At 42.6% G+C, this 27,627-nt stretch overlaps 4 protein-coding genes across 4 annotated transcripts; 1 reads left to right on the forward strand and 3 right to left on the reverse strand.

Moving 5' to 3' along the window:
• On the forward strand, positions 1 to 1,173 carry LOC133924121 (pollen-specific protein C13-like). The gene is made up of 2 exons (XM_062369520.1): positions 1 to 430; positions 657 to 1,173. The coding sequence occupies exons 1-2, from the start codon at positions 253 to 255 to the stop codon at positions 986 to 988; spliced, it is 510 nt and encodes a 169-aa protein (XP_062225504.1). The 5' UTR covers positions 1 to 252; the 3' UTR covers positions 989 to 1,173.
• A 137-nt stretch (positions 1,174 to 1,310) lies between these two features.
• Positions 1,311 to 4,186, reverse strand: LOC133924120 (probable glucuronosyltransferase Os04g0398600). The gene is made up of 4 exons (XM_062369519.1): positions 3,951 to 4,186; positions 2,505 to 2,893; positions 2,110 to 2,351; positions 1,311 to 2,023 (listed from the first exon to the last, which is right to left on the reverse strand). Exons 1-4 carry the CDS (start codon positions 4,075 to 4,077, stop codon positions 1,510 to 1,512), a joined length of 1,272 nt encoding a protein of 423 aa, XP_062225503.1. The 5' UTR covers positions 4,078 to 4,186; the 3' UTR covers positions 1,311 to 1,509.
• A 1,749-nt stretch (positions 4,187 to 5,935) lies between these two features.
• LOC133924122 (cytochrome b-c1 complex subunit Rieske, mitochondrial-like) lies at positions 5,936 to 13,897 on the reverse strand. Its single transcript, XM_062369521.1, has 2 exons — positions 13,610 to 13,897; positions 5,936 to 6,806 (listed from the first exon to the last, which is right to left on the reverse strand). Exons 1-2 carry the CDS (start codon positions 13,782 to 13,784, stop codon positions 6,160 to 6,162), a joined length of 822 nt encoding a protein of 273 aa, XP_062225505.1. The 5' UTR covers positions 13,785 to 13,897; the 3' UTR covers positions 5,936 to 6,159.
• Positions 13,898 to 18,613: 4,716 nt separating this feature from the next.
• LOC133924123 (glycine--tRNA ligase, mitochondrial 1-like) lies at positions 18,614 to 26,869 on the reverse strand. The gene is made up of 9 exons (XM_062369522.1): positions 26,490 to 26,869; positions 23,579 to 23,961; positions 23,385 to 23,502; positions 22,852 to 23,046; positions 22,487 to 22,711; positions 21,811 to 21,870; positions 21,589 to 21,669; positions 21,112 to 21,517; positions 18,614 to 19,121 (listed from the first exon to the last, which is right to left on the reverse strand). The coding sequence occupies exons 1-9, from the start codon at positions 26,802 to 26,804 to the stop codon at positions 18,874 to 18,876; spliced, it is 2,031 nt and encodes a 676-aa protein (XP_062225506.1). The 5' UTR covers positions 26,805 to 26,869; the 3' UTR covers positions 18,614 to 18,873.
• Positions 26,870 to 27,627: the final 758 nt, after the last annotated feature.

Raw genomic sequence — 27,627 nt, forward strand, 5'->3', positions numbered from 1 at the left:
CCAGTTTTTCTGGATCACAGAAAAAGTCACCAGATTTTCGCACAAAATTCGGTCAAAACGGCTGTTCCAGCACCTGCTACTTCCACGGGCAGCCATACAAATCCTCCCAGGTCAGGTGTTATTTAAGGACAGCATAGCTCGGTTCCGAAGCCAGGATAGTTTCACTACCCTCTCACCAAATAAAGTTTCACCTTTTGCCAAGCACATCAGCCTCGCAGACAGTCATCAGTGGGGAGGGGAAAACATTCGGCCATGGCCTGGCTCCGCATCCTCCCGGCGACGACCGCCGCCATCCTCTTCTACATCCTCTTCTACGTCGTGGCAGGCACCGCCGTCGCCACCGACGCTCCCGACTACCTCGTCCAGGGCCGCGTCTACTGCGACACGTGCCGCGCCGGGTTCGAGACCAATGTCACCGAGTACATCAAGGGTATGTCATTCCTCGGCCCTGCAGTGGAAACGCAAACGCACGTCTCTGAATCCATGAACAGCTGGAAGAAAGATAGTCTCTGAATCCATGAACAGCTGGAAGAAAGATAGATGGTGTCCTTACCTCTGAAACTGCAGAGAAGTTTTCACAAGTTAGACATCCAGACTGACCTGGTATGTCACGAACCAGAAGTTCATCACTGGGTCACCTAGCTTCTTGATCGCAGGTGCCAAGGTCAGGCTGGAGTGCAAGCATTTCGGCACCGGCAATGTCGAGCGCGCCATCGATGGGGTGACCGACGAGACCGGCACGTACAAGATTGAACTCAAGGACAGCCACGTGGAGGACATCTGCGAGGTCGTCCTCGTCGAGAGCCCCCTCGCAAACTGTGCCGAGGTCCAGGCGAGCAGGGACCGTGCCCGCGTCGTGCTCACCAGGGACGATGGCATCTGCGACAACCTGCGCCTTGCCAACCCGCTCGGCTACTTCAAGGACGTGCCACTGCCCGTCTGCGGTGCGCTGCTCAAGCAGTTCACCTTGGCTGACGATGATGAGTAAGAGTACGGCGACGATCGGCGTCGCATCACCGGACAGGCTGCACAACCTATAAATCAGTTGCCTGGCCTGCAAGTAGCATGTACGTGTCAGCAAAGTACAGAGTGAACCCATAGCAATAGCTGAAAACATGAAAAACTGTAATTTTGCTGTCTATATAATGCTACTCACAGCCTTGTGACGTACCAGATTGAGTGTTGAATTCTTGTTCTTGTCACCCATTCGTCGTCTTTAGAATACAATGATACAGCAGTTGCAGAATAAAATGGCACGACTGTAGTGAAAACTTGTCAACATAGATAACTAATCTAACATGTGGTTCTGATAGCAGTATAAATATGATTCATTTCTATCAGAAATCACTAAGTTGCATGATGTTCATAAGGACTAGACAACGCCAAGGTGTATTTTGCACCTAAAGCACAGCATTTCGATTACATCACATTTCATGAACTATGAACTAATCCTATGGGGTTTCCATGGCAAAGATTATCAAAGAAGAACAAGAAGAAGATAGCTCTTCGCTACCAAGGTTTCAGATCTCCCACAGGTCCAGCAGTCCAGTTGAGACGCCTCTCGCTAGGTTGTAAGTATACACCTTCTGGGTGTGGGAGCTTGCGAGCAAGGCCGTTCAAGATTTGGTGGAATGCGTCTCTTGGTTGAGCAGGCTGCGGGAACAACATGGCCTGCTTCATTGATGGATTTGCAAGTAACCTTTGCTTTCTTAAAATATCATCGATAGGCATTGATGTGAGGATTGTGTCTAGCTTTGGTACATCCTTCTCCTGGACAAAGACACCAATTTCCTCCCATGGGATTGCATCAGCAAATGGTAGCACAATATCATCAGCTATGATGACTGGAATGCAGCCAAAGACCACTGCCTCAACCAACCTAGGGCTCCATGGTGCCCAGCCCAATGGGCACAGGCAGAAGACAGCACGCTGCATATCTTCGTAGTAAGTGGCAGGGTGATCTGTGGAAATGTCAAATAGAGGGTTGCTCTTGAAGTTCTCCCATAGGGAAGCACGCGCACCTCTGTACAATAATATTACTGAAGTGAATAAAGGGATCCAAAATTCATACAAAATTCAAATATCTTAAAACTTTGAAGCGATTGCTACCTTGCATAGTAGCCACCCTCAGGGTCATTCCCAGTGTCATAGAAAAGTCCTCTGAAGTAAACGAAGATTGAACGTGGAGTATCAGGGGAAATCAAGTGAGCTTGCATTTTCTGCGGAGGAGCATAGGGTGGTATAATGATCGAACCCTCCTTAAGACAAACATGATTCTCCTGTCCAAAAGTTTGGACCAATGTAGCACGTCGCAACAATGGAAGAATTCCACGCTCAATAGCTTTTCCTTCCTGCAAACGTCAATACAATTGTTAGACATATAACTTCTGAGTAAAATGGTAGTTAAGGCAGGATCTATCCCTGATTCCAACCTCTGCTAAAAGGTAAAATTGTGCACAACGCATCCCATGATGAACATGGGATGCCGAGGGAGGTGCACCCACCTGATAGTGAAAGCATGCTGCAAAATCATGCGGGACAACAAAAAAGTGATCTGCTCCATCAGTCCTATTCCAGAAGGGCCATTTGTTTGAAATATACTGGATTGCACTCCTCATCACCCGTGGTGACTTGAATGGCAAGGGCAGTCCAGCAGGAGTTAAATCACAAGTAGTATAAACTGGTGTATAGAACCAATCAGCCTCCTTGGGATTTAGTGTCCGCACAGCACTTGAGAGCAAGAAACGATGCATGAAAATTTCTGCAGCAAACATGTGATTGAGGCACCGTGGATCCTTGGTGACCATCTTCTTGTTGTACTTTCTCGGCAGGTCATAGATGAAGACCTTCAACCTCCCCACGGGATTGTCTTCTAACACATCACCAGCACTCCCTACAGTTTCATAGTTGTTGTTTTAGTGCAAACACATGAGCAACTCACGTGAACAAAATATGATGTAAATAAATTGAAAGCAAAGCAAGCATGCAGCCATCTCTACCTGAGTTGAACCTTAATCCTTTTTATATTTGAATCAATATCATGCTAAGTATAATCCACTCGAGTTGAACCTTAGCCCTTTTTATATTTGAATCAATTCATGTGATTAAGATGGGTTCCTCGTTGATTCTATGCCATTTCTACCAGCTGAACCAAATTACTATCATACATTCATACTTATAAAAATACTCTTTTTCTCGTTTTGCGATTGGCTACCATAGTCATCCTTGAGGCTCAGCAACTAAGTGATCACGGGTCAACCCCCAAAAAATCCACAATAGACCGACCTTAGCATATGCTTAGCAGGACTGGAACCATGGCCATTAGCCACAATACCAGTGCCATACTGTTGGACTAATCATCGGCTGCATAAAAATAATCTTAGCAACAATTAACTAACAAAAAGCAAGAAATTCTGGAGGGAAAAATGAAGATCACCCCCAATGCAACCTTACAGCTAAAATTAAACGGTGATGATATCATCCACAATCATCGAGAAAAAGGATCGAACTTGAACCTGAAAACTTAACAACGATATCACAGGAAATCCAACACAAAAGGCGCAGAAAATAAGCAATCCGACTGAACCGATACGGATTTATTAGCGCTCAAAGAGGTCCTGGTCCACAAATCTAAGCAACAGCAAGAACTAACAAGTCCTAGTTCACAACTCTAAGCAACAGCAAGAACTAACAATCTTCACAAATAAGACTAATCCAAAGTATCCAACTCCAAAGGTAGAAGAGATATATGTGCCGTAGCACACGGAACGAATAAATCAACACACAATCAACAACTCCACAGACCATAGGCTTCTGACTCCAAAGTGGAGTAAAAAACAGCAACGGAAGCTACAAACCTAGGCTCCTAATCCTAACAACTAAAAGGAATCAGCTTTGAATAGAGAAGTTTGGAGATACAAAGAGGAAGAAGAAGAGGGGGGGGGGGGTACCTGAGATGCGCTCGCTGTGCTGTTGAACGGCCTGTTCGGCCTCGCCGGAGGCGGCGGCCTGCGGCGAGAGGACGGAGGCGGCCACCAGCAGGAGGACCACGGGGAGCCATCCTGTTCTTGATCCCATCGCGGACGCCCTCTCCGGTCTCGACCTCCCGGAGCCACGAGAGAGCTTAACGAGGGGATTGGAATTGGGAATTCGACAACGCAAAGGAGATTTTGTTAGGACAAATGGAGAGGGGAGAGAGAGAGGAAAGAGGAATCAAGGGGAGCACTTTCTCAGAATCCTAGTACTAGTTTATTAAGATGGTCCAAATCACTGTAGTTAATAGTTACCAGTGTTATTTTGATGTTTATATACTCCCTTTAATGTTTTGGACAAGGATATGGTCATCATCGTACTTCTTTCACCGCTAGTATGAAAAATATAGCATATTGTAATATTATAAAACTATTTTTCAAAACAGATCTAACTATAGCATTTTTAAAAGTTCACTAAAAATTCGAAAGATATTAATGATCAAACTTTAAAGATATTGACTACATGCAACTTAAAGTAATATTCTTTCATGATTAAAGGGAATATCTTTTCGATTAATGAATTGCATCAAATCATTTTGAACTTCCCTCTTGTGCTTCATATTTAGAACTTGACGGAAGCACTGTCACAAACGTGAGGTTTTTATCCGTGGGCAACTTAAAATGAAGGGAGAGTTGAAACAGTTCATTAATCATGTCATCAGTGGTCTAAAGGAAAAAATCGTATAGATTGGCAGGATAAGATTGATGTTATTACTTATAAAAATACTTTCTTAATATATTATTCTTTCTATTTAAAATATATATTTTTATAGATATTACTAGTTAAAATGTTATATTGGAGACCATTTTAATGTTGAAATGAACTTATATTTAGAATCAGACATAAAGCTCATTAAGATTATTATGTGGGATTTTCATTGAGTGTGAGTAGCCGCAAGCATGGATGAGTTACTGCTTGTTTACCTGGAGGCTGGAGCTGGGACACGCTCGGCCTTGGCGCCATCGTTGACGCCTTCCCTCGGACCGTCAAACTGGACAGGGGCTGACACTTGACAAGTTCATGTTCCCTTTGCCTTGCGTGCGCAGGTTGAATATCATAAATTAGATATATGGTTTAAAAAATAAAATGGTCTGAAATTTGTTAATCCTAAAATTTTGAAACCCGTATAACCTATTACATGCTGCCACGTCACATAGGGGTTGACAAAATTTGGCTCGGCAGCTCGAGCGGCCAATTTGCTCGCGTGGGAAAGACATAGCATTGTGAAGCAAAAATTTGGCATGCCAATTTTTTCTTTTGGCCAGCGGAAATTTTGCTCCCAATTAAACGCAAATAAAATTTACGGGATCCGGTCCTATAGAAGACGAAAGCAAATTTTATAAGATTATATCCTAGAAAGATCTTCTTCCCTGTGATAACATGTGTCCACACTCCCTCTGCTCTTCAGCCTAATTATTAATATGAAATAAATGTTATAGATGAGATCTCATAAGAATTTTTTTGATAGAATCTTATAAAATTTACTTTTACAAAACATTTGTGTCAACTCTCTCTCCTCTCAATTCATATGAGGATCTTTCTAAATATAATCATATAAAACCAAACACGCTTAGACCCATCCCTTGGTCATAGATGCCAAAATAGCCAAAATTTGACTTGGTCAGTTTGGGTCACAAACCAAACACGCCTAGACCCGTCCCTTGCAGCCGCCATTTTGGAACACTGCCCGATCGCATCAACACGCAGAAATAAAACCAACAGGAGAGCTCGTGGAATTTGATCTCACGTCGAAAACAATCACCAGTTCAATGAGTAACTTCACATCACATGCATAAATGGCAAAAGAACAGTGAGACTGCTTATTCGTTACAAGAATGTGCCACAAAGAGATAGCAGTACTCAAGATCCTTCCTAGTTCCTACTGCATCCCAGGGGGCAAAAATGAAGTTCAAAATGGCTTCCAACTTACATTTCAGTAGCAGCACAGTAGCAAATTATTTTGTACTTGAAAACTGCACTTTGGCAGATAACAGTCGACCATCATGGCATGGCAATGACACCCGTGAAACAAAAAAGTTAGCCAAACCAAAAAAATAAGGAACAATATAACAGCACAGGAGGGACTCAACCCTGTGAAAGTAGATAGATAGATGGATAGTCTCGGGCTCAGCCTATGAGCAGCTTGTTCTCTTCCAGGAAACTGTATGTGGGCACCTCAAGGTTGAACGGTGCGGGGCCCTTGCGGATCCTCCCGGAGATGTCATAGTGGGAACCATGGCATGGGCAGAACCAGCCGCCAAAGTCTCCGGCGTTCGGGAGAGGGATGCAACCAAGATGAGTGCAGACACCAATAACCACCAGCCACTCGGGGTCCTTCACCCGCTCCGCGTCCTGCTGTGGGTGGCGCAGGGATGCAACATCCACACTGTTGGCTAGCTTGATGTCATCCTCCGTACGGCGCCTGATAAAGACTGGCTTTCCACGCCACTTCACGGTCACTGTGGTGCCTGGTTCGATACTGGAGAGGTCCACCTCAAGTGAAGCAAGGGCAAGCACATCCTTACTTGCTGACATACTCAGGACAAACTTCAATACGAGGAGACGCAGCAGTGAAGCGTATATGAATCTCCCACCACTCAGAACAAAGTAAGCAAACGCACGCTTGCTGGGATCTCCGGGAGGATATCTTTCATGGTTGTACTCATCATAAACCACCTTTGGGTTAGGGTTCTTCAAAGCAGCCACAGTTGCTGGGAGGTCAGCCAGACCAACATCTTGGTTCCTTGGGACAAGTGTTTCAGTTGAAGAGAAGCCTGCGGGACAAAGTAAGATAACTGTTACAGAGCCCATCTTCGGATATAAACAAATAACAAATGATAGCACTGCATTCAACCTCCTGCACAAGCAAAAGACAAACCAACTAGCAGGAGTTGGCAATGATAGGAGCAAGATCATCTTAGCAGGCATTTCATGTAACAATCTGAATGGCGACATTGGATAATAAGCGAGTCTCCCATAGAGTTGAAACTTCAAAGTAAGCATTGTTGTTTCAATGTTGCTTTTATTTGGTGTAATGCTGATCACAATCAGCATATGCTATGCATGCTTTGGACTAGCAGAAAGCACAAGGAATATTTACAACAAGCAAGCATAATCAACTATTGCCTTAGTCTTTAGGACAGTGCCCACTGTTTTGGTCTTTGCCAACAGGTACAGGAAAAACATATAAACTAAATTGTAGTTTTGCAGCACATTGACATAATATCACCAAAGGCAACATGACACAAGGAAACTAAAAAAAGATTGGCGTCACACATTAGACAAGCATATGCAGACCTCTAGAGCAACATTAGGAAAGAATAGAAGCTATCCAACCAGTAAAAGTAGACTAACAAAGCATGATTAAATGTAGTAAAAATGGTATATTACTTCAGCGGTTCAGATACTAGGTCTTTTTTTGTGAGTAGCTACCTATATGCTTCAATTAATGTAACAACACAACATTGTCATTGTTAAGGGTAAAATAATAATTTCCTAGTTTCCTAGGTTTGGTCTCTAGAGTATTCCTCTCCTGTAATATATACTGCCCCTTTGGGGCTGTGGAATGCATACACACAGTTTACAGCCACTCTCACCCTCTAGCATGGTATCACAGCTCTAGGTTGTTCTCGATCCAAACCAAAAGCCAAAATCGCTTCTGCTCCGCTGCCCCCGGGAGGAGCAATCTCGACTCTCGGGGTGGCTACCTCTACTTGCTGTAGTTTAACAGTAGGTTGTCGAGCTGCTGCAGCAGCAGCTAGCCTGTATTCAACCATCGGGTGTCTCCATCGAGCAGCAAGAGCAGGAGCTGCCTCCCGATCCGATCTGTGTCACCTGGGCTTCTTGCAGCCGATTTGCTCATCAGCAGGCCAGATCGGGTTGGGCCCTATCACTGGTGGCCTCTTCATCATCGACCTCACCTCTGGCCATCCCTAGTGTCGCTGCAGATTCATAGGACTGCTGCTGGCCGGGTCTGAGCATCCTCAGCACAGGTCGCCACCAGATCCGTGCCTCAAGAGCTCCCGTTAACCTGAGCTCACCATGCCACCCTATGGTCGTCGACTACCAGGCCACAGCTCCGTCTCGACTCTTCCCTCTCAGCTTCCCGGGTCACCACCGTAAGATCCAGCTATCCCGAGGTCCTCTCCGGCCGTCGCCGCTACCACAGTCTAATCTTCTTCCCGAGCAGTCAACGGCCACCACCGTAGTTCCACCCCAGGGCCACCCAAATCTACTTGGGTGTTCGTCGTCTCTTCGCCCGCGCCTCTCCACCCTGCGGCACCGCCCAAGTCCCTCTTCCTCGACGCCTCCCTCCCGCTCCACCCACGCCACCAGCCGCTAGTCCTCTCCGGTCTGAGAGAAAGCAGCATGGGCTCGCCAGGCCCTACCCGCTGGATCTACTCCACCCCACCACCGCCCTGCTGCATGAAGCGCCCACCGGCTGCTCCTGGTCGGAATCTACCGTGTCCTGCCTAGGGTTCAAAAATTCATCAGTTACCAGTCGATAACCATGATTATCGAGCTTACTAGTCCGCACCGATTCCATAATACGACCGGTTTTCGAATTTGAATTCAACAAAAATTAAAAATCACAAAAAAAATCCTAGAGAAAACTAGAGGCAATTCTAAGACCTTGTGTGAAAAAAAAATTCAAAAATAATATCGTTTGCATCATATCCTATAGGGAGGAGGTTTGAAAAAAAAGGAAGAAGTTGATGCGTGTAGCTCATTTATTAACTTATGTCAAGAAGATCTTTAAAATTAATTTCACTTCATTTAGAGTTTTATTAATTTCTCCATGATTTTTACAAAGTTCACAAGAAGAAAGTGAACATATTAATAAACAACATTGTAATTAATTGTTTCATGTCTAACATTATTTTTCCTACATAAAGCACAGTATAAGTAAACTAATAAAAGTGGTTTCACTAATTTTGGAGGTGTGATGGGTTAGTTATGAATTAATCTAGTTGCAACACATTTACACAATCCTGCATATATCAATAACTATTTCATGAGTTCATGTATTTTTAAAAGACATAGGATCATGTAAGGCGACTAACAAAATTCGTTTCATGATTTTTGGATTAGCAAAGAGTTAACTATGCATTAGATCATGTTAACTAGGTTTAGCAAATACATTTTCTCACATATTCAACTTTTTTATGAGTATAAATACTTTTATCATTTAGATCATGTTACGAGGAAACCAACAAAATTTGTTTCACTTGATTTGAAACCCAGATGAATTAGTTATTAATTTTACAAAGTTGAGCCATTTTTTGGTTTTTTGTTGGACTTCACCGGTTACCGAGAAATGTGCTCGGTAAATCGGGAAATTCGACGAGTTACCGGTGAATGTGGGAAATGCAGAGAAAAAAAACGATCAGTAAATCGATCAATTTGGTCGGTTGCCGGTAGAATTCGACCGGTTACCGATCGGTTGATTCAGTCTGAATTTGCCACGAATTGCAAATTTGACCGAGTGAATTTGTTTGAATTCTCGCCGAATTTTGACCGAGTTTCACGGTAACCGTGCATTTTCAGTTACCGCTGGGGACTAGTTTTCAGGGTCCAAATGAATTTGTGAACCTTGATCGTGCCCCCTTTCCCCATCGGTTTTCTTTCCCATCTTCTCTAGCTACCCGCCTTGCTCTCAAGCCACTGTCGACGCCGTCGGGCCATGGGCCACCGCAGCCTGGAGCTCCCTTAGGCAACTCTGCCTGAAGCTCGTTTGTCTTCTGTTGTCGCTGCCTCTCTTCTGGTTTGGGTGGACGAAAGAGGAGGATGGGAGTGTTGCTTTTGGGCCATGGGGTGCTACTGGTTTGGAATCCTCGCTTCTGTGTTGTGGAGTGCGGATGTCCGGGGGGAAGTTCTTGTGCCACACGAGGGCTACATCTTGGACTGATGGCCCTTGCCTCTCTAGGGTGTAGTGCAGTTTGTGTGGTGCTAGTCCATTCTCCAAATCCAGCTTGCTAAGCCATGCTCGCTATTTGGCTACCTGTTTTGGATGATGATCTCTTTTGTCATTGTTGCTGCCTGCTAGTACCCGAGTCTAGTAATAGTCTTCCTTCCTACTACTACGTCCATCCAAGTCCGCTAGCGTCTCCTCTCAGTTTGGCTGTGTCGTGCGAGTCCACAAATCATTGTCATTCAGCCAATTGCTACTTTTCCTTGTACGGTTGGTTGTCCTTTTGGCCAATCGCTTTCCGTCGCTGATGACACGACTCTGCTTTCTCGGTCCTCTTGTAGCCTCTAACTACTACCCGTAGCTTTTGGTGCGCAGATTTGTGAGACCTTGACTCGTCCGTGTGGCATAGTACTAGTGGGATTTGAGCGGCCAAGGTCCATCTGCTTGACCGTGCTACTCACAGTCGCCTCTGTCGCGACTCTTGACTGTAGGCGTGCTCATCATCACGACTCTATCCTCGTGCTTCTCTTCGCACCTCCTCGTCTTAACTTGACAAACCTCTCTTCGTGTCATCTTCATCACCCTTCATCATGTTGCTCCTGCCCTTCTCTCTCTTCTCATAGCGGCCACATGACTCCACGTTGAAGAAGAAGACACATCACAGAGCTGACGCCACAGTGACGACATTGATACGGATTTGGATGTATTGTTTAGCAGTGTTGTATTAGGTCCTAAGTGTCTTTTTTAGTGTCATAACCTCTTCAAATGCATCGCTATTGCATATGCCTTGCATTTGAGGGGGGGGGGGGGGGGTTAAGGGCAAAATGTTAATTTCTTAGTTTCCTAGGGTTTGGTCAGAGTATTCCTCTCCTGTAATATATATTGCCCCTTTGGGGCTGTGAAATGCATATACACAGTTTACAGCCACTCTCACCCTCTAGCAATCATGATAGTAACCAAATTCACCAATCAATTTGCCAAACAACATATCAACATGCTAAAATCAAGGGAATATACTTTTATGCAATAACGCAAATGGTCTCTGTTGCAACACAAATCATCTAGGCAATATGAGAACAAATTATTCAAATGGAAATTCAGACACATGGCTAAAATCTGAAGCTACAAATCCGAAGTGTTGTTAGCACCAGAAAGCTTCTCAAATACTCAACTAATGTCACTTTCTTTACGACTGAAGATACCACTTTCTTTACAACATTTGTGGAGGTCATCAATCTCCATATCCACTAATTGCACTGCACAAAGATGTCACTTTCTTTACAACTGAAGACACCACTTTCTTTACAACTTCATATCCACTAATTGCACTGCACAAAGCTCTTAAACTAGTTTAGACACCATTTGTTTGTTCAATACCCCATTTAACTAGTATATTGTTTTTTTAGAAAAAAAATATATAACTAGTATATTTTTCACTCTACTTGGTTCCAACTTCTTGTAAAACTAAAAAATCTATAGCAATAGATAAAACACAAATTTTTAATATGTAAGGAAGATCAGAAATGTACAGGAGAGTTATGTACATTGAAGATGAGAAGAACAGAAACATGTCTACATTTAGAGTCTTGGGAGATGATTCAGCGACCGCACAACGTCCTCAGCTAGAACGCCTCATCGGGCACGGAGGCCAAAATTATGAGGGGATGTCATTGCAGTCTTAGGAGGGATCTAAGTGAGGATTTGAACTACAGTGTAAGGAGATTGACTCACCTTACACCCCTCCTACTCTGCCCACAATGCCACATTGACATCCACTCACTGTTTTGGCCTCTGCATGTGAAGGGTCTTTTTAGTTGAAGACATCGTGCAGTTGCTGCACCAGATCTCAATACTCTAAATGTACTTATGTTTCCCCCCCCCCCCCCTTCTCACCTTCCATACATATAGCTCTCATGTACATTTGCAATTTCCGGTACATATTATGTGTTTTATCTAATTGCTCTAGATACTCGATTTCCATGATAAGTTAGAATTAAACCGAGTGAAAAAGATACTACTTCAATGGGGTATTAAACAAACGGATGTAGAGTTTAAAGAAGTAGTTGGAAAGCTTTGTGCAGTGGCATTAGAGGATGTCTGAATAAGATGTAAATAAAGTGGAATCAGATTAGGCGTAAAGGAAGTGCCATTAATTAGTATTTGGGAAGCTTTCTAATGCTAACATCATGTGAGGTTTGTAGGTTTAGATTTTAGTCAGATATCGCCATTCAAATCTTGTCCATTGACAAAGCTGATCCACATTAGAATGATCACTACACTTTCTGGTGCTAACAACACTTGAGTTTTGTAGGTTTAGATTTTAGTCATGTCATCATGTGTCCCAATTCAAATCTAGCCCACTTGACAAGAACGATCCACGTTAAAATGATTACTACAGAACAGCAAGTAATGGTTAAGACAGTCAAGTACAGAGCCCCAATGATACAAATATGAAGGCTTTCCAGTCAAACGAAACGAGAGCATCCACGAGAACCTAAACCGTCGGCATCCTCAAGATCAAGGAATCCTCCAGAACCATAGGATTCCGATGTCATCCAAGCCAAATATACACAGAACATGAAAAGGTGGAAGGATCCTCGTGTTGTATCAATGATATTTATATATGCTATAATATTAATCTCAGTAAAAATCAGCATTGCTATGCAGGCTTTGGACTAACAGAATGCATCATGAATATGTTTAAAACAAGCAAGCATACTAAACTATTGCTTCATGTCAGTGCTCATTGTTGTAGTCTTTGCCAGCAGGTATAACATAAACATATAAACTGATTGTAGTTTACCAGCACACTGGAAATAAGTAAATAACCAAATGCAACATGACACTAGACAATTGGCAATAGATGAGTGGCATACATTGCACAAGCATATTTAGATCTCTAGTGCAACATTGTGAAACAATAGAAGACATCTGGCCAATAGAACTAGATTAAAAGATCATAGTATGACTACAAGCAGCTATAATGGTACTTCAGATACTAGACCTTTTTTCTTTTCAGCAAGGGATACTAGCTATAGTCTAGCATAAAAGCATTTAGGGGACAAAACAAGTATGACTTAGAAAGTGCATCTCCCCCAATACTAGAATGCTCCGAATAATGTTACAACACAACATTGCCATCTTAGCAACCCAATTCATCACCAAGTTGGCAGGAAAAATCCTGTGTTTGCAGTTGTCCCTAAGAGGCATTCGTTTATGCTGGCACATGCTGCATATCGAGAAATGGATGCCAAACAGTATAAGGAGATGCTAAGAACAAGGGAACACAACTTCACAGAACAGCGCAGATGGAATCCTAACAGGAACAAAAACCGTGCAAGCAAGTTGAGCACACATTTCTCAAACGGACAAGCAAAGTGACGCAGATGGCTACAATCCATTATGAATGTAACGCAATCCACAAGATTGATCCGCAATAGAACTACAGCAACGGCATAACAAGCAACAGAGCGGGAGCCCTAATGATACAAAGAGGAAGGCTTCGAAGAAAATTTACACCATGCGCGAGAACCTGAAACATCTATCGCGTGGTCATCCTCGTATCGCAGATCAAGGGATCCTCCAGAACCCACCCGATGGATCCCGATCCCCACCCGAGCCAAATCTACACGGAACACGTGAAAGCGGAGGGGCGCGCGTGCTTACCCCTGGAGGCTGCGAAGAAGGGAGACTCAATGGAGAACCGCGGCTGGTCGCGGCCGCGGGCCGAGTCTTCGTCCCCGCCAGGGGCGCCAGCGCCGGCGAGGGAGGCCCTTGTCGCCGCGGCGACCGGGCGGCAGGATAGGGAAGACGAGAGCCTCCTCCCCGCAACCCTCAGCATGGTCGTCGTCCTCCTCCTCCGGTGGTGGCGCTAGCCTCCAATCTAATCTCGGCTAGGGTTCGCCCGCTCTGTCGCCTAGACGCACGGAGTGAGTGAGAGAGAGAGAGAGAATGGAAGAAACGAGAGGCGGAGGAAAAAATTGGGAGCGGTGGGCTACGTGGGCCCGATTTTTAAGGCCCACTAGGTTTTGTGGCCTTGGGTATCATTGTTATGCTCAGTGGGTTGTTGGCCAAGGTGGTTTTTGCTGGCTATACTATCATAATACTCCCTCCTAAAAAAATACATAGTATTTTTTATTTTTTACGGTCTTTGACGTGCAACTTTGATTATTATTTTTTACTAAGCTATAGTTATAATATCTAATAATAATATAATATTATGATAGCATTTTTAAGATAAATCTACACATAATTTTTATGTTCCCAAACTAAATATTTTGGAAGATATTGACTGTCAAAATTTTAAAAGTTTGACCATCTTAGTCAAAGCGATAAGTATTTATGACCGGTGACTTTCACTAAAAAACTATGTCAATAAAGTGTAAAGATCGGTGACGACATAAGAGGGGGAGTTAATTAGGTTTTTTAATATTATTCGACTTAATTTAATAAGATAAATTTAAATTGACTTCTATCTAAATGTGTTCAAGGTTTATCTAGTGAGGCTACTCTAATAGAACAAAGTTTTGCATAATAAGTTCTAATCCTACAAACTACACATGACAATTCTATAAAAAGTAAATACGAAAAATAATCTATGCAATAAATAAGTGTAGAATGTAAATGAGTTAGAGAGCGCAAACTCGATATGACAACTTGTTCTTATAGTATCGGTGAGTTTCCTCTCACCACTAGTCCACGCTAGAGCCTCTCGCATGGGCTAGGTTCCCCGGTCAGGTAGCTTCACAACTCTTGCCATTAGATATCCCCGCACACTGTTAGGTCTCCTACTAAGGTAGCCGTCTGGGCACATGCCACTCCTCCCGCTCAAAACGCTTACAGCCACTCCATAAACTCGATGGGAGGGTCCCACAAGACTCATCATCATTATGCCATCTAGATGTAGGTAAATACCAAGAGTAAGAAGTGTAGATCACTCACTTGATCTAACTCTAGACTAATCATCTAGCTAGATGCACATTAGGCATAAACTAGCACTAATCAAATTTTTAATCTTACGCTAATTACCTTGAACTTCAACTTCAACTCAAAGTTGGCTATGAAACTCTCCAAGACGAGTGTGTGTCGGATAGCCAGGAGTAGAGTATTTATAGCCCCAAGTCCAAAAACTAGTCGTTAGAGTTCATGCTACAAAAATCTTTATCACCATATGATATGGTGATTAGCATTGTATAAAACGGTGACATCCTTTCATTGGTCAGAAATCTGATTGTTGGAGCCTATCAATACCTCACCATATGATAAGGTGGCTTTTAGTCTTTAAGCCACAACCTCTTTGTATGATAGTATGATGACCTTGTACTACACCAAGCCAATACATCACTGTATGATGATGACTTAATCTCCTCGAACACCACTTCGACAAACTTTTTGTCCAGTGGTAAAGTACCTACCATATGATACGGTGACCCTAAAAACTTCTTATGCCATACCTCACCGTATGATACGATGATCCTGAAAAACTTATGATGTCTTATGTTTGCCTTCTATCTTGACTCATTGTATGTTATGGTGTTCCACCGTATGATATGGTGACTTATTTTCCAATGGGGACTTGGTCCAATTTAATCCAACACAAGTTCTGATCTTTGTGGCTTCCTTTCCTTGATATCTTAGGCCTTCCTCTAATATATAGAGCTAACCAAACTTAGTGTATATTACCTACTAAGTAACTAACATAAAGACATTGTATCAAGCTACTAAACCCAAACCCTATTTATAGTATGGCAAAAAAAAAAAACTATCTACGTAAATGATACTCTCAAACACCATACTCACTTGCCTAAACAATTGACCTTGATTATCATATCTTCATTAAGCTTTTCTTTGACCTTGATGATTATCCTTTGAGATGTTTGGGACCCCAATTTTATCATGCAACATCTATAAGAGCAAACCATGTTAGTCTCATTGACTATATTACCATGCGAAATCTGGAGGTGGCATAAGAAGGCCATAGCGAGCAACATCTAAAAGTCATCCATAAGCTTATAGGGAGCTCATAGTGAATTAAAAAAAATCCATTTTTGTGTATATTGTCGAGACTCCACGAGGTCGTTGCTCTTGCCGCCATTGGAAGGATGTGGAGGGAGCAGCTCCAGTGAGCAAGAGGCTGAGAAAGGTGTCATTGACGGTTGGAGTAGGGGTGATCACGAATGTGTAGTAGTAGCCGCCATATGGGGCTGCCTCAGGCCAACAATCTTGGGGAGGAGGGTCATTGCCAAATCCGATCGTTGTCAGATGTAGCAGCACCAAGCTTAACATCGGTGTTGCATGGACAAGCCATCTCTCCCAACACTAGTGGCACCAGGGATGCTGACCGTCATTGCGAGATCTTGTCAATGCTCCAAGGGTCGGCAGAGAAACCAAGCTAGGCCCTCTGGTGCTTCTCTTTTTTGTTGAACTTGGCGGTGGATGCTGATATCACTAGATTTTGGGAGGAGATGACCGGAGAGAGGGGACGAGTGGCGCCGAGCACAAAGGGTGAGAGGAATCAGGGCTAGGGATACAAGTTGGTACTTAATGGGTAATTTGGATCACTACTTTTGTTCATATCCCTCCACGTAACAATTATTGGCAATACTATTTTTAGTTCAATTGAGTAAACTCTAGGTCAACAAATGACTAAAAAAAGTGAAATTTGCATCCCTACTCTAGACGGTTGGAGGTGAATTTATAGTGGGTCTCACCCTTATACTTCATCGAAACCTTACTTTACACACAACTAAAGCACAATGACACATGTCTCGTTATTATGGATTGGTTGGGCCACAATTATTGTGGTCGCCCTTAGTGGTGCCTTGAAGAGTACAATTTTTTTATTTTTCTTGAGACATAGATTCCATCACACATCTATCTATCTATATCTATATACCTAATCTATCTATCTATCTATTCTATATACCTAAAGCCCGTAGCTTTCTCGCTCCTTGGTTACGTCACGTCATCACCAATCGTGAGCCATCGGATCGAAGGACACGTGTTGTAAACTGTCGAATCGAAGGACACAACGTCCTGAGTTGTCTCCCCGATTCTTCTTCATCCCGATCCCCAACCGACCCGCCCCAACCTATCTTCGCTCCTCATCCCACCTCCTCTTGCCCCCACGCGTCGCCGCCTCCTGGCGCCCTACCGCCGCCCCTAACGGATGTTGTAAGCTCTTGATTGTATCTTGCCATTGATCCATTGGTTTGTGATTTTTACCACCTATATGATGTTCTAATATGCTTAGTTTTTATGTTATAGGTTAATGGTTTTGTGTTGTGCCCTAAACATGTGTCAAAGACACCACCATGTGATGACCTGAGCTCACAAACAAAGGAGAATGATAATTCTTCTTCCTTGCCTCGAAGGTATGTGATATCCTTTGCCCTTATTGAGAGATATGTTGAGGTTCCAGTTCATCTGATTTATAAATAATTTGTGTGTTGTGTTTTTTCCCCTAACCAATGCTCACATAAAGAAGAATTTTTCACCATTTTCAACGGGGAAGGTCAACAAATTGATCAGCTTAACACCACTAGACCTTTCTTGCCTTTGGGGTTATGTTATTTCTTCACCTTTCTTTTGGAGATAATGTAAAAGTTCCTTGCCATTTTATTAACCATCCATCTCTCATTTATATAATCGTGTATGTATTTCGTGATTCCAGCCTATATTCAGACAAGGAAGGATTTTTTGATGATCATCAAAGTTGCGAAATCTTTCTTAAGTCACTACCCTTCTTAGGACATAATGTAAAGGTTTCTGATCCTTGATCAGACATTAATTATAATTATCTGTTATATATTATCATTCCAGTTGTCATTCAGACGAAGAAGGAATTTCCAATGCTTATCGAGCACAAGAAGCAAAAGCTGATCAGCTTGATACACCAAGCTGCCCTTCTGATCAGTGGGTTTTGCTTAGTTCATCTTTAAGTGCATCAGAGAAGGTAGCTGGTAGCATAGCGAGAAATGGTGGAACAAAAAAAGCGACTTCATTGTTGGATGGATAACATGTTTGATATGTTTCAACGAAATCCAACTTTATGGCTAATTCTTTTGCATAAGAAATGATCTCCTACATTTCTAAATAAGTTCTGTCCTCTCTGCTTGATTTGTTTTAGAACTGGGGTCTTGGTTCTTCTGATTCCAACTCCAATTGATATTGTGCTGCTTACAACTATGATACGCGCTGATCAACTGTTAATATTCTTAGTTTTTCCCTTTTTCAAATCTAATTACTTGTATGTTAACTAATATCGGCTCTTTTTAATTTCTAACGGACACCCCTAGAAATCTTCAACCTATTTTAAGGGAAAATAATAAGGTATGTGTTTACTTGATATTCTGTTTTCTATTGTGCCCTTATCAGTGGCTGATCTGTTTTCATTTTTTTTTTCACAAATATGGATCATATCTGTAGCTACTAAATATATTACCGATCTAATATCCTATGCTGTACAAAGTAGCCTCGTCTCTATTTTAATAACCAGCATATATTAAACTAATAAGCGGAACATACTTCAAAGCAAAGACCTGCAGATTTTAGAGTTATCTAAATATATGTCTTTATGTAGAGTTAGCTCAGTGCCTTGTCTCAACAGGCGTGGCAAAGCTGCACCGCTTTTCTAGTTTAAACTTAATACTGATGAACATGGACTGTGTATCTGACAAACGAAACATGTCTTTCTTTTGATCACACGAGACAAGCATACAGTGCAGCTAAGGGATGAAAGTTGAGATGCAGTAGAATTTACGCGGCGAACATCACAAGGAAACTATCTGTGAAACTTGCAAGGAAACTATCTGTGAAACTTGCAAGAATCAAGCTACCGTACACGATAACACACACATTCTGTTTCTGTTAAGGAAATGTATCAGACCTTCAGGAGGACCAACGCTCATCGGAGATTTTTTTACTGCTCTTCAGGGTTCTGCCGCTTCCTCATCAGCAGCCGAGGTGGTATGCGTCGGGTACCTCCACATGATGTCAGCCCAGGTGCTCTGCCCGTCCGTCACTTCTTTCACCACTGAGGCCACCTCGTCGACCTCGACCCGAATCTGGTCCTTGCTGTCCCGGTCGCGCACAGTCACACTTGTAGTGGAATCGACCGTGATTGCCAGGGGGACACCGATTTCGTCGGTCCTTGCATAGCGCTTTCCTATTGTATTACCTGCAACAAGCATCTTGACCCATATGAGAAATTTACAAAACGTATAAGACAGTAAACAGGATCGCATTCACCTTCCTTGCGGTCTTGCCTCTTGTGGACAGTTTTGCGTGACCATCCACTAGGCTAGCATGATATACCATAAAAAAAACATTTCAAATTTTAGATCCTAAAATGCAGTATGGGACCTGCTGCCATAATAACCTATCTCGAAGAACAAATTTCATTCAATCAAAATATTTTGAAAAGAAAGCAGAGCAGGCACATTGAGTACCGCATTCAGAAAATAATACACTGAAGAATACAATGGAAAATCAAACTTTTGTAAGACATCTATCTTGAGTTTCAAAAATACGAAACAAAAGATAATTATCTGGTTTAACTAAAAACGTTTGCTGTTCGCAAAGCATACTGTTGTATATTTTGGAAATTTCAATGTGTTCATGCCTTGGGCCGACGTAGAGCTGCTGGACCGGGCTGCTTCCTTTGTTTTCGGCCCAGGCCCGTGAAGAGTGGCTTTTAGTCGGCAGCTAGGGTTGGATGAGGAGGACTTTTCGGTGCTAGGGATTTTGATCTCTTCTTGGGTGCTGGCGGCGGCTCAACGGCTGAGGCCGCATCTTCCGCACCTCGAGGGCGGATTGAGCTCCTGGGTGCCTTGGCCGGCTGCTTCGGTTCCTGGAGCCGTCGGATGGAAGGTGGCCGCGGGAGATTCGGAGGTATGGCTATGGCCGGGTGCCTGCCATGGGGCCGAACTCACATATATATATATCATCTCCTCTCCCTCACATTGTTTTTCAGATGAGTTTTGATTCACTTTTGCTTGTCTCCCCTGTGATTCCCCCTCTGGTGCATTGGTGTGTTTGAGTCCGAGTTCAACTTGTGCTTGTGGGCCGATGCTCAGTTCTGAGGAAGATCGGTTGGTGCCCGGAGCTGCACTGTCGAGGCTCGCCTGTACTGCAGTGGCTGTGCAGTAGAGGTCTTGTATCTCCGTCATCCCTCACACCGGCAGAAACGGCAGGTTGTTGGATTTCTGGGTCAGCGGCATTTGAGCCGTGCCTTACCTCGATCATCAGTTCTCTTCAACAAGTTGCACTGCGAGCCTTTCTTCTCCCTTCTGATCTGATTGTATAGATCCCTGATTTATATGCTCTGTGATGATCAATTTTATTGAAATTGAATTAGAATAGTGAGTACAATAGAATCGGTCTTGATACTCTGATTATTAAAACATAGGCAGTGCTCTGTTTTGTGATCTGTTGAGTGGAGTTCAGCGTGCTATTTAGCTGATGATGAATCCTTCTTTTCAGTCACTGCCTATTGTATGCAATACCTGGACATGAAACTTGATTATTGATCTCAGTACATTCTGTTATCTTGGTTTGATATTCTGTTAGCCTTGCTTGAGGTTCAGTTGTCCTGTTGTTCTCTGTGCAGAGGACTCTAGCTGTACTGAGTCTCTTTTCAGTATAGTTTTAATCTATAGCTCTGTCCAGGTATTTGTAGCCTTCAGAGTATTGTATATCAAGATCGTTTTCTAGGTGTGATCTCATATTCTAGTTTAATTAGTGATATATCTAAAGGACCAGTTTGGGAGCAAATCTTCAAAGATTTGGGGCCAACTGATGTGAATGATCTGAGAGCCATTTTCATATAACATCATGATCAGTACTGTTTCAGATACTTGCTAAATAATTTCTGTGGTTATTTTCCAGCAGCCATTTGAATTATGATCATGTTTTTAACATATGTTTCATGCTGCTCTTGTTATATTTCCATTGGGATATATATATATATATATATATGCTCATATTATCGCAAATACTACAACACATACCAGGTGGAAATTCTCTATGAGACATTAACAATTTAACAATCGACAAACATATTACATCTCATTTTTAAAGTGCGACAAGTTTCAAAAATAAAAAAGATCAAAAGTAGAACTCAGATATAAGTGCTGAAATATAAAATACGTGCAAGTTCACTCATGTACCTGTCATGTCGATAATATGTGAAATCCCAGCTGCTGTCAAGGCCTTTGAAATTTTCTTGGCAACAACGTCAAATTTCTCAATCTTGACCAATGGAAAGACAGTGCACTTTATTGGAGCAACAAGAGGGGGAAAACCAAATACGTTTAACTGCTCATCATCTGCCTTGCCATGCCTTTGATAGAAGCAGTGCTCAAAAAGACAGTATATAATGCGCCCGATCCCAAAGGATGGTTCAATGACAGAAGGAGTAAATTTCCTCTGATGTTCTTTTTTCTTCTCGACATTAATTGTAACCATGTTTTTCTTTATGGTAACATCCTTCCCAAGGGTGCACACCTTAAACTCGACCTCCCCTTTGGACTCCAACGCCACTTTCAAATCCAACGCTTCAGTCTCACTCATGGCCTGTAAGAGAAAATACAAGATGAACACAACAGCAATATGATGCAGACAGACAATGTAGAAATGAAACGTACTTCCAATGCTTCAAGAATCATCTTTTGGTTCCCTTTGAACGCAAGACCAAGCTCCTTTTTTGATGGGGCTATAACCAGCTTCTGAATGTGCAGAAATGAAACTTATTATTAGCAAGCAGATAATTTCAGAAATTGACCAAAACATTACAGCTGTAAATCCATGGTAACGACTCAAATATTCAGTGTACAATAAAAAGCATGTACCCAAAAAGTAAACCTCACCTCCACTTCTCTGGGTTCTGCAAACTTTTCATGTGCTTCAAGTGGAACACCGCTTTTATCCTGTTCAATATCGGCATTAGAAAGGCATAGTTCTATAATGATTGTTATGTGCAAAAGAACACTTCACAGGAGAATATGTCAAAGGTGGTGTTTTTTCTCTTGTTGGTGTAGAACAAAGAGAAAATGTAAAGCAAAAAAGATCATTCAATTAAATTGATTACTTATGAAGTCAAATGATAAGAGCAGTAAAAAAAAAAAGAAATGTCCATCTTTTTCACAAAAAAACAACTATTTGGCCACAAAAACGAAGTGGCAGACAGGGGACTATTTAAAAAAGGTAAGGAAATGCCTGCTCCTTAGCTTGATGGTGGCATAGTTTTTGTAACTTTTTTTTTCACGCGATGGACCAACAGAGGGGCCCACCGGTGCCACCGATCGAAGCCGGCGGCCTGGGAGCAGGCACGTGGAGCCGAGGCTCGCCAGCTCCCATAGGTGCAATGCTTGGGTTCGAGCCTGGGCGGGTGCGGCCACAACGGGTGTGCCTACCACCGAGCTGCCGCTTGGTTCACAGCTTTTGTAACTTATAGTTGTATAATATCAAGTATAGAAGTATTGGTGTATAATGAACAATCAACCAGCAATTCCAAGAGTGTAAGCATTCGATGATGATACATACTGAGTGAGCACGCAAGTCATATGCAGACCTATCAGCAATTCCAACGCACTCAATCCACCCGTAAGAGCATTCAATTTCTGCGTCCCAACAATCAGCAGCATAGTGAGCCATTTCATTTGGCAGATGCTGTCGGAAGCGTAGGCGATCTTTGTCAATCCCAAGCCGTGTCAAGAAAAGGTAGACCCTTCCAATAAAGTAGCCAAGGGTCTCATTGTTCACAGTCCCCTGCAAGTTGTAGCAAAAGTTTCTTAGAGTCAGACAGCACAACTACGAGTTAAGAGAACGGTACCAGCAGTAGCAAAAGAAGTGCTCAAATAACATATTGTCGTAAGAACATCTAACAGGGAAGCATCTGAATATAATACCTCAGATACAGCCTCTCCGAGTTTAAGTCTTGTTGCTGACCTTCCTGCCAGTTGCTTCTCTCTCGGAAACATCAAGAACTCTAGATCAGAAACATCACCAAACTTTGGGTGGGATTTGTCCTCTGGGTCCACAAAGTGCTCAATTTCCGCTAAAGTAAACTCACGGACTCTCAGAAGGCCTTGACGGGGAGATATCTAGTGAAAGAAGTTATTCTCAGTCCACAAATGTTATTTATTTAGGTACGACCCTACATTTATTTACTACTAATTAATGAACTCACTCCCATTTTATGATTCTTGTTTATCTCAAACCTAACTTGATTTAAAAAAATATTTGTCTGTTTAATCTGGATACCTAATAGGCTAATAAATAGATGATGACATAAGTGTACCAAACATGAACAGTAAAAGCAATGGTAGCCTCTCATGTGTCACATCACATTAGATAGAATATGTTAACAACTAGATGATCTGAACCCTAGAAAGAAAGTTCATGATTACAGAAGCTGAACAGAACATTAACAAAGTCATGCCTCATTCCTGAAGGCTTGACCAATTTGGGCTGCGGCAAAGGGTAGCCTTTCACCATTATAGCGATACAAGTCTCTGAAGTTCACAAAGATACCCTGTGCTGTCTCTGGCCTCATATATCTGCAAAACCAAGGAAGCAAGTAAGCACAAACTAGAATGAATAAGGTAGGATATATTGATCTGCTATTGAACTCACCCTGGGCTCAAACCTGACGGTCCAATGCAAGTCTGAAACATGAGATTGAAAGGATATGGATCTGACAATGGGTTCTTGGTGTCAGGAGCAACTATCCCGTACTCCTTAATCTTAGCACCCAATTGTTCTGCAGAGAGATCATCTAAGATAGCAAGAATCCTGTTGAATTCTTCTGCCTTCTCAGGAGGCAATGTGCTGTCCCTCTCAAGCTTCTCCTTACAGAAGTCCTTAAGCAAGTGATCAGCACGGTAACAATTGCCTGTCTTTTCATCTTTAACCATTAAGTCTGTAAATTTTTCCACATGACCAGAGGCTTTCAAGACAACTTCTGGAGTCACACATGGACAGTCAACCTCAAGCATCCCCTCCTCCAATACAAAATGCTAACACGAACGGTGCACATGTAGATGGCAAGTCAGTGATCAGTGAGTGAATACAGCATTCTCAGATTGTAATGACCATAATATAGCTAATATATATTAGGCTAAAGATTTACCAGGAGTGCACATGTTTACACCGAGGCAATATCTATTACTAAACCCATTTTTTCCTGTTACAACTAATGATGACAACAGCAACATTTCACATCTATATCTATAGTACAAAAAGAACATCCTGACCATCATTCATCAAATTGGAAGAATGAGATTGAACGTTACACCTCTTCCCCAAAATAACCTTGGTTGCCACTTAACTGTATCCCTCACTTAAATACTCCCAATATAGTGTAACACCCCAGCCCGTTAGCAGCCTGTTAGTAGTGATGTTGGCCATGTGGCCCAGGTGTGTTGGTGTGGCAGGTTTAGTCCCACATTGGTAGTTTACGTGGGTGAGGGCCAGCATATAAGCCTTGGTGTTCCAAAAATAGCACCTCCTAATTAACCCTTTCACATAAAGTGAGGACGAAAGTGTAAAAGATATACTATGCATATGGGCTCGCCCCACGTAGGAGCTGGGTTATAAGCGAATTTTGGATGCGGGTGTTACATATAGATTAAAAGCATCCTGGGACTAATTGTTGTATGGAGATGTAGTCGATCGTGTAGATGAACTATTGAAAAGAAAAGATCATTATTAGAATGATTTTCTGTAATTGCTCGCAACAATGTGCAAACCACATACTAGTATACCTCTCAATACCACTTGTGGCAATTACCATTTGGCAATCACTCCCACAAACATTAATAACTACACTAGATTCCATTTTTAAATCAATCTTATTAAGTATTTTTTGCAGAACATAAATTTCAAAAATATGCATGTTCAAGCTAATTCTCACAAAGTTTCACCATGCAAATCCATGACAAAATATGAATACAAACTTTGAGGAACCAGCCAAATGTTTAGTTGTAATATATAACAATGAGATGTTACTGCCATAAATACAATTCAATTCTGTAATAGCTCCCTATGTTAACACAAATTCCTAAATGGTCACATAGTCAGTGAATTAAAATCAAAAGATAATGTTGGAGCTTGTCAAGTCCAACAGGGAGTCACTAAGGAGGGCGTTGACTAGCGAAACATACAAAAGCATACATAAACACATGAACAAACCTGAGGACTAGATCTTAGATATCACACAAAACAATTGTCACAAATACATTACATCAACTTCTTATTGCCTTAAAATAACCAACCCTGCAATACGCACAAAAGACAAGAGAAACCCTCCAGATAATAAAAAGAGTACAGGCTAATCACAAACCAATACATGATCACATACAATAAGGACACTAGGACACACCAAAGCAGCAGCACATGAACGTGATACTTCTGCATTGCACTGGTTGGTGCAAAAACTAACATGTTATGCGAACTCCTAAATTTTATTGCATATTACAAGGGGCATCTAATCTATCGCAAATGACAGCTAACTCCACGAGAAAACCTAAGATACCAATCTCTTGATCCAATCCAAAAACAATAAGTTCCTGATTTAGGCAGGAGAAATGGCCAATGACCTAAAATCTCAAATGCTTAAGTTGAGGTAATCAGGGTAACAAGCGTATGCATATGATATTTGACAGTCCTAGCAATTACTTTGCATGCATGCTCAATAATGCTACTGTTTTGTCAAAGTTGACATCATCAATCTATCTTGGGGATAACCTTCTCCTATACTTAGACTACTCAACACTACCACCACCAACAACAAAGTCTTTAGTCCCAAGCAAGTTGGGGTAGGCTAGAGACGACATACTTCAAGGCATATTGGAGCCCAAAAGGTACCAAATCAGAGGAATGTTTTACATGATTGCACACCTAAATAATGCACATGGACAGCCAGCTTATACCCAGAGTATAAAAAACAATCGAAGCGCCTCCCAAATTAGGATTCATCAATTTACACATAGGTTCAAGAAAATCTATCTCTCGGTTTCCAGCAGCTGCAATACACATAAGGTACATCACCAGCCTACAGTAAAACTTGAAGTTTGCAAATAATAACGAATCAACTCAGAGCAGCACAAATTAAGCATCCAGTATCCGCATTTGCATCCTTACTTACCACACAATTTGTAACAAGGAACCACAACTGCTCTCGGCCCTCCTAATATTCTAGGATTCAGGTAACAAAATAATTCTCCTAATCCACAAACTGACGAAACCAGAGTAATTCCTACAGTCTACAATCGACGAAACAAGCATATCCTGGGTCAGAGCATCCAGTAGCCACCTTTCCCTCTCACCGAAAGGGCCAACCTTTCTTGGTGAGACCAGAGCAAGTAGGATCAAATTTCAGTAGTCAGCGGGTCCGCTTGCAGCCTCTTCCGCCTCAATTAGAACCAAAATGGCAAAAAATGTGCCGCCTTTGCCTCGAACTCCCCACCCAGCCTACAACGCACAACGCAACGAGCCCTTGCAAAGTAGTCACATTGCTACAAGCTCGGTATGTGCGAGGTAGTACCTGGCGCCAGAAGGCGAGGACGTTGGCCTTGACGGCGCACCCGGGGGGCCCGTAGTCGTAGAGACCCGCGACGCCGCCGTAGATCTTGAAGGAGGGCACGAAGAAGAGCCGCCGCTCCAGCGTGTTGGTCACCGCGGCGCGGAACGCCTCCCGGGTCATCGTCGCCCCAGCGGACGCTGACGCCATGGCCGCGAGACACCGGGCGGCGGCGGGGGCTAGGGTTTTGGGTGGGGGGAGGAGAAGGAGAGGTCTTGCGAGCAGCGCGCGAGGGGAGGGCGGCGACGAGGGGAGGACGCGGCGGAGCAGCAGAAGCATCAGATGGGAGGGGGCGGGGGTGAGGGCGACGTGCGGGGCCCACTAGTCGGTGGCACACAGCTGTCCACGCCACGCGCGCTTGCCCGCAGATATTTCGGATTTTCGGTGACGAAGAAAGGTTAGCGGGTCCCTGCGGTCGGGCCCACTTACAGAAGATATTTTTACTTTTATATATTGTAAATCCGAAATTAAAAATATATACATCCGTTTTAAAATTTTGCAACTCTATACTTGTGTCCCGATGCATATATTTTCAATTTTTAGATTTAAAAAATATAAAAAAATCTTCGTCACAACGCAATGTGGTGGATCACAAGGCCCATTAAGCCCATCACGTGAGTAATCCGAGAGGGCCGTTTCTTAGCCTATTAGGCCCATTACCGGTGGCTAAAAAGGCCCATTTCGAATTAGAGAAATGGTCTCCAGCCCAGCCCACATAGACGGGTCAGGTATTTTAACACAATTCCAATTCCCGAATTTTTATATCTTTTAAATCAAAACATTGTAATTATATACGTCTGTTTTGAAAAATTAGAGATTTAAACTCTATCTGTAATTTTTCAAAACAAACACATATATTTATATTTTTTATTTAAAAAACTCCAATTTAACGAGTGATCCAATATAGGCCTAAAACATGAAACTGCATGTTAAGGTTTTGTGGCTCCTTTGATGCGGTAGGCTGTGCTGTGGAGTTTAGTTCCTTAGACGTACGAATCTTTAACAATATGTAGAATTTCATTGCATCCAGTATTAGAAACAAGTATGTCAAGTGACAATCTGTAGAGTCCATTAAGCCTGAAGAAAGGAATATCGATCATTG

The sequence above is a fragment of the Phragmites australis genome, chromosome 7 (genome assembly GCF_958298935.1).
Source record: "Phragmites australis chromosome 7, lpPhrAust1.1, whole genome shotgun sequence".
In the NCBI taxonomy this organism is placed as follows: domain Eukaryota; kingdom Viridiplantae; phylum Streptophyta; class Magnoliopsida; order Poales; family Poaceae; genus Phragmites; species Phragmites australis.

Coding starts and splice junctions, on each gene's coding strand:
- LOC133924121 (XM_062369520.1), top strand. CDS start 253: ATGGCCTGGCTCCGCATCCTCCCGGCGACGACCGCCGCCATCCTCTTC. Junction 431..656: donor TGTCACCGAGTACATCAAGG/GTATGTCATTCC, acceptor TCTTGATCGCAG/GTGCCAAGGTCAGGCTGGAG.
- LOC133924120 (XM_062369519.1), bottom strand. CDS start 4,077: ATGGGATCAAGAACAGGATGGCTCCCCGTGGTCCTCCTGCTGGTGGCC. Junction 2,894..3,950: donor GCACAGCGAGCGCATCTCAG/GTACCCCCCCCC, acceptor ATGAAACTGTAG/GGAGTGCTGGTGATGTGTTA. Junction 2,352..2,504: donor CAGCATGCTTTCACTATCAG/GTGGGTGCACCT, acceptor TGACGTTTGCAG/GAAGGAAAAGCTATTGAGCG.
- LOC133924122 (XM_062369521.1), bottom strand. CDS start 13,784: ATGCTGAGGGTTGCGGGGAGGAGGCTCTCGTCTTCCCTATCCTGCCGC. Junction 6,807..13,609: donor CTTCTTCGCAGCCTCCAGGG/GTAAGCACGCGC, acceptor TTTGTCCCGCAG/GCTTCTCTTCAACTGAAACA.
- LOC133924123 (XM_062369522.1), bottom strand. CDS start 26,804: ATGCTTCTGCTGCTCCGCCGCGTCCTCCCCTCGTCGCCGCCCTCCCCT. Junction 23,047..23,384: donor GTCAAGCCTTCAGGAATGAG/GCATGACTTTGT, acceptor TTCTTTCACTAG/ATATCTCCCCGTCAAGGCCT. Junction 19,122..21,111: donor ACATATTATCGACATGACAG/GTACATGAGTGA, acceptor TGCTTGTTGCAG/GTAATACAATAGGAAAGCGC.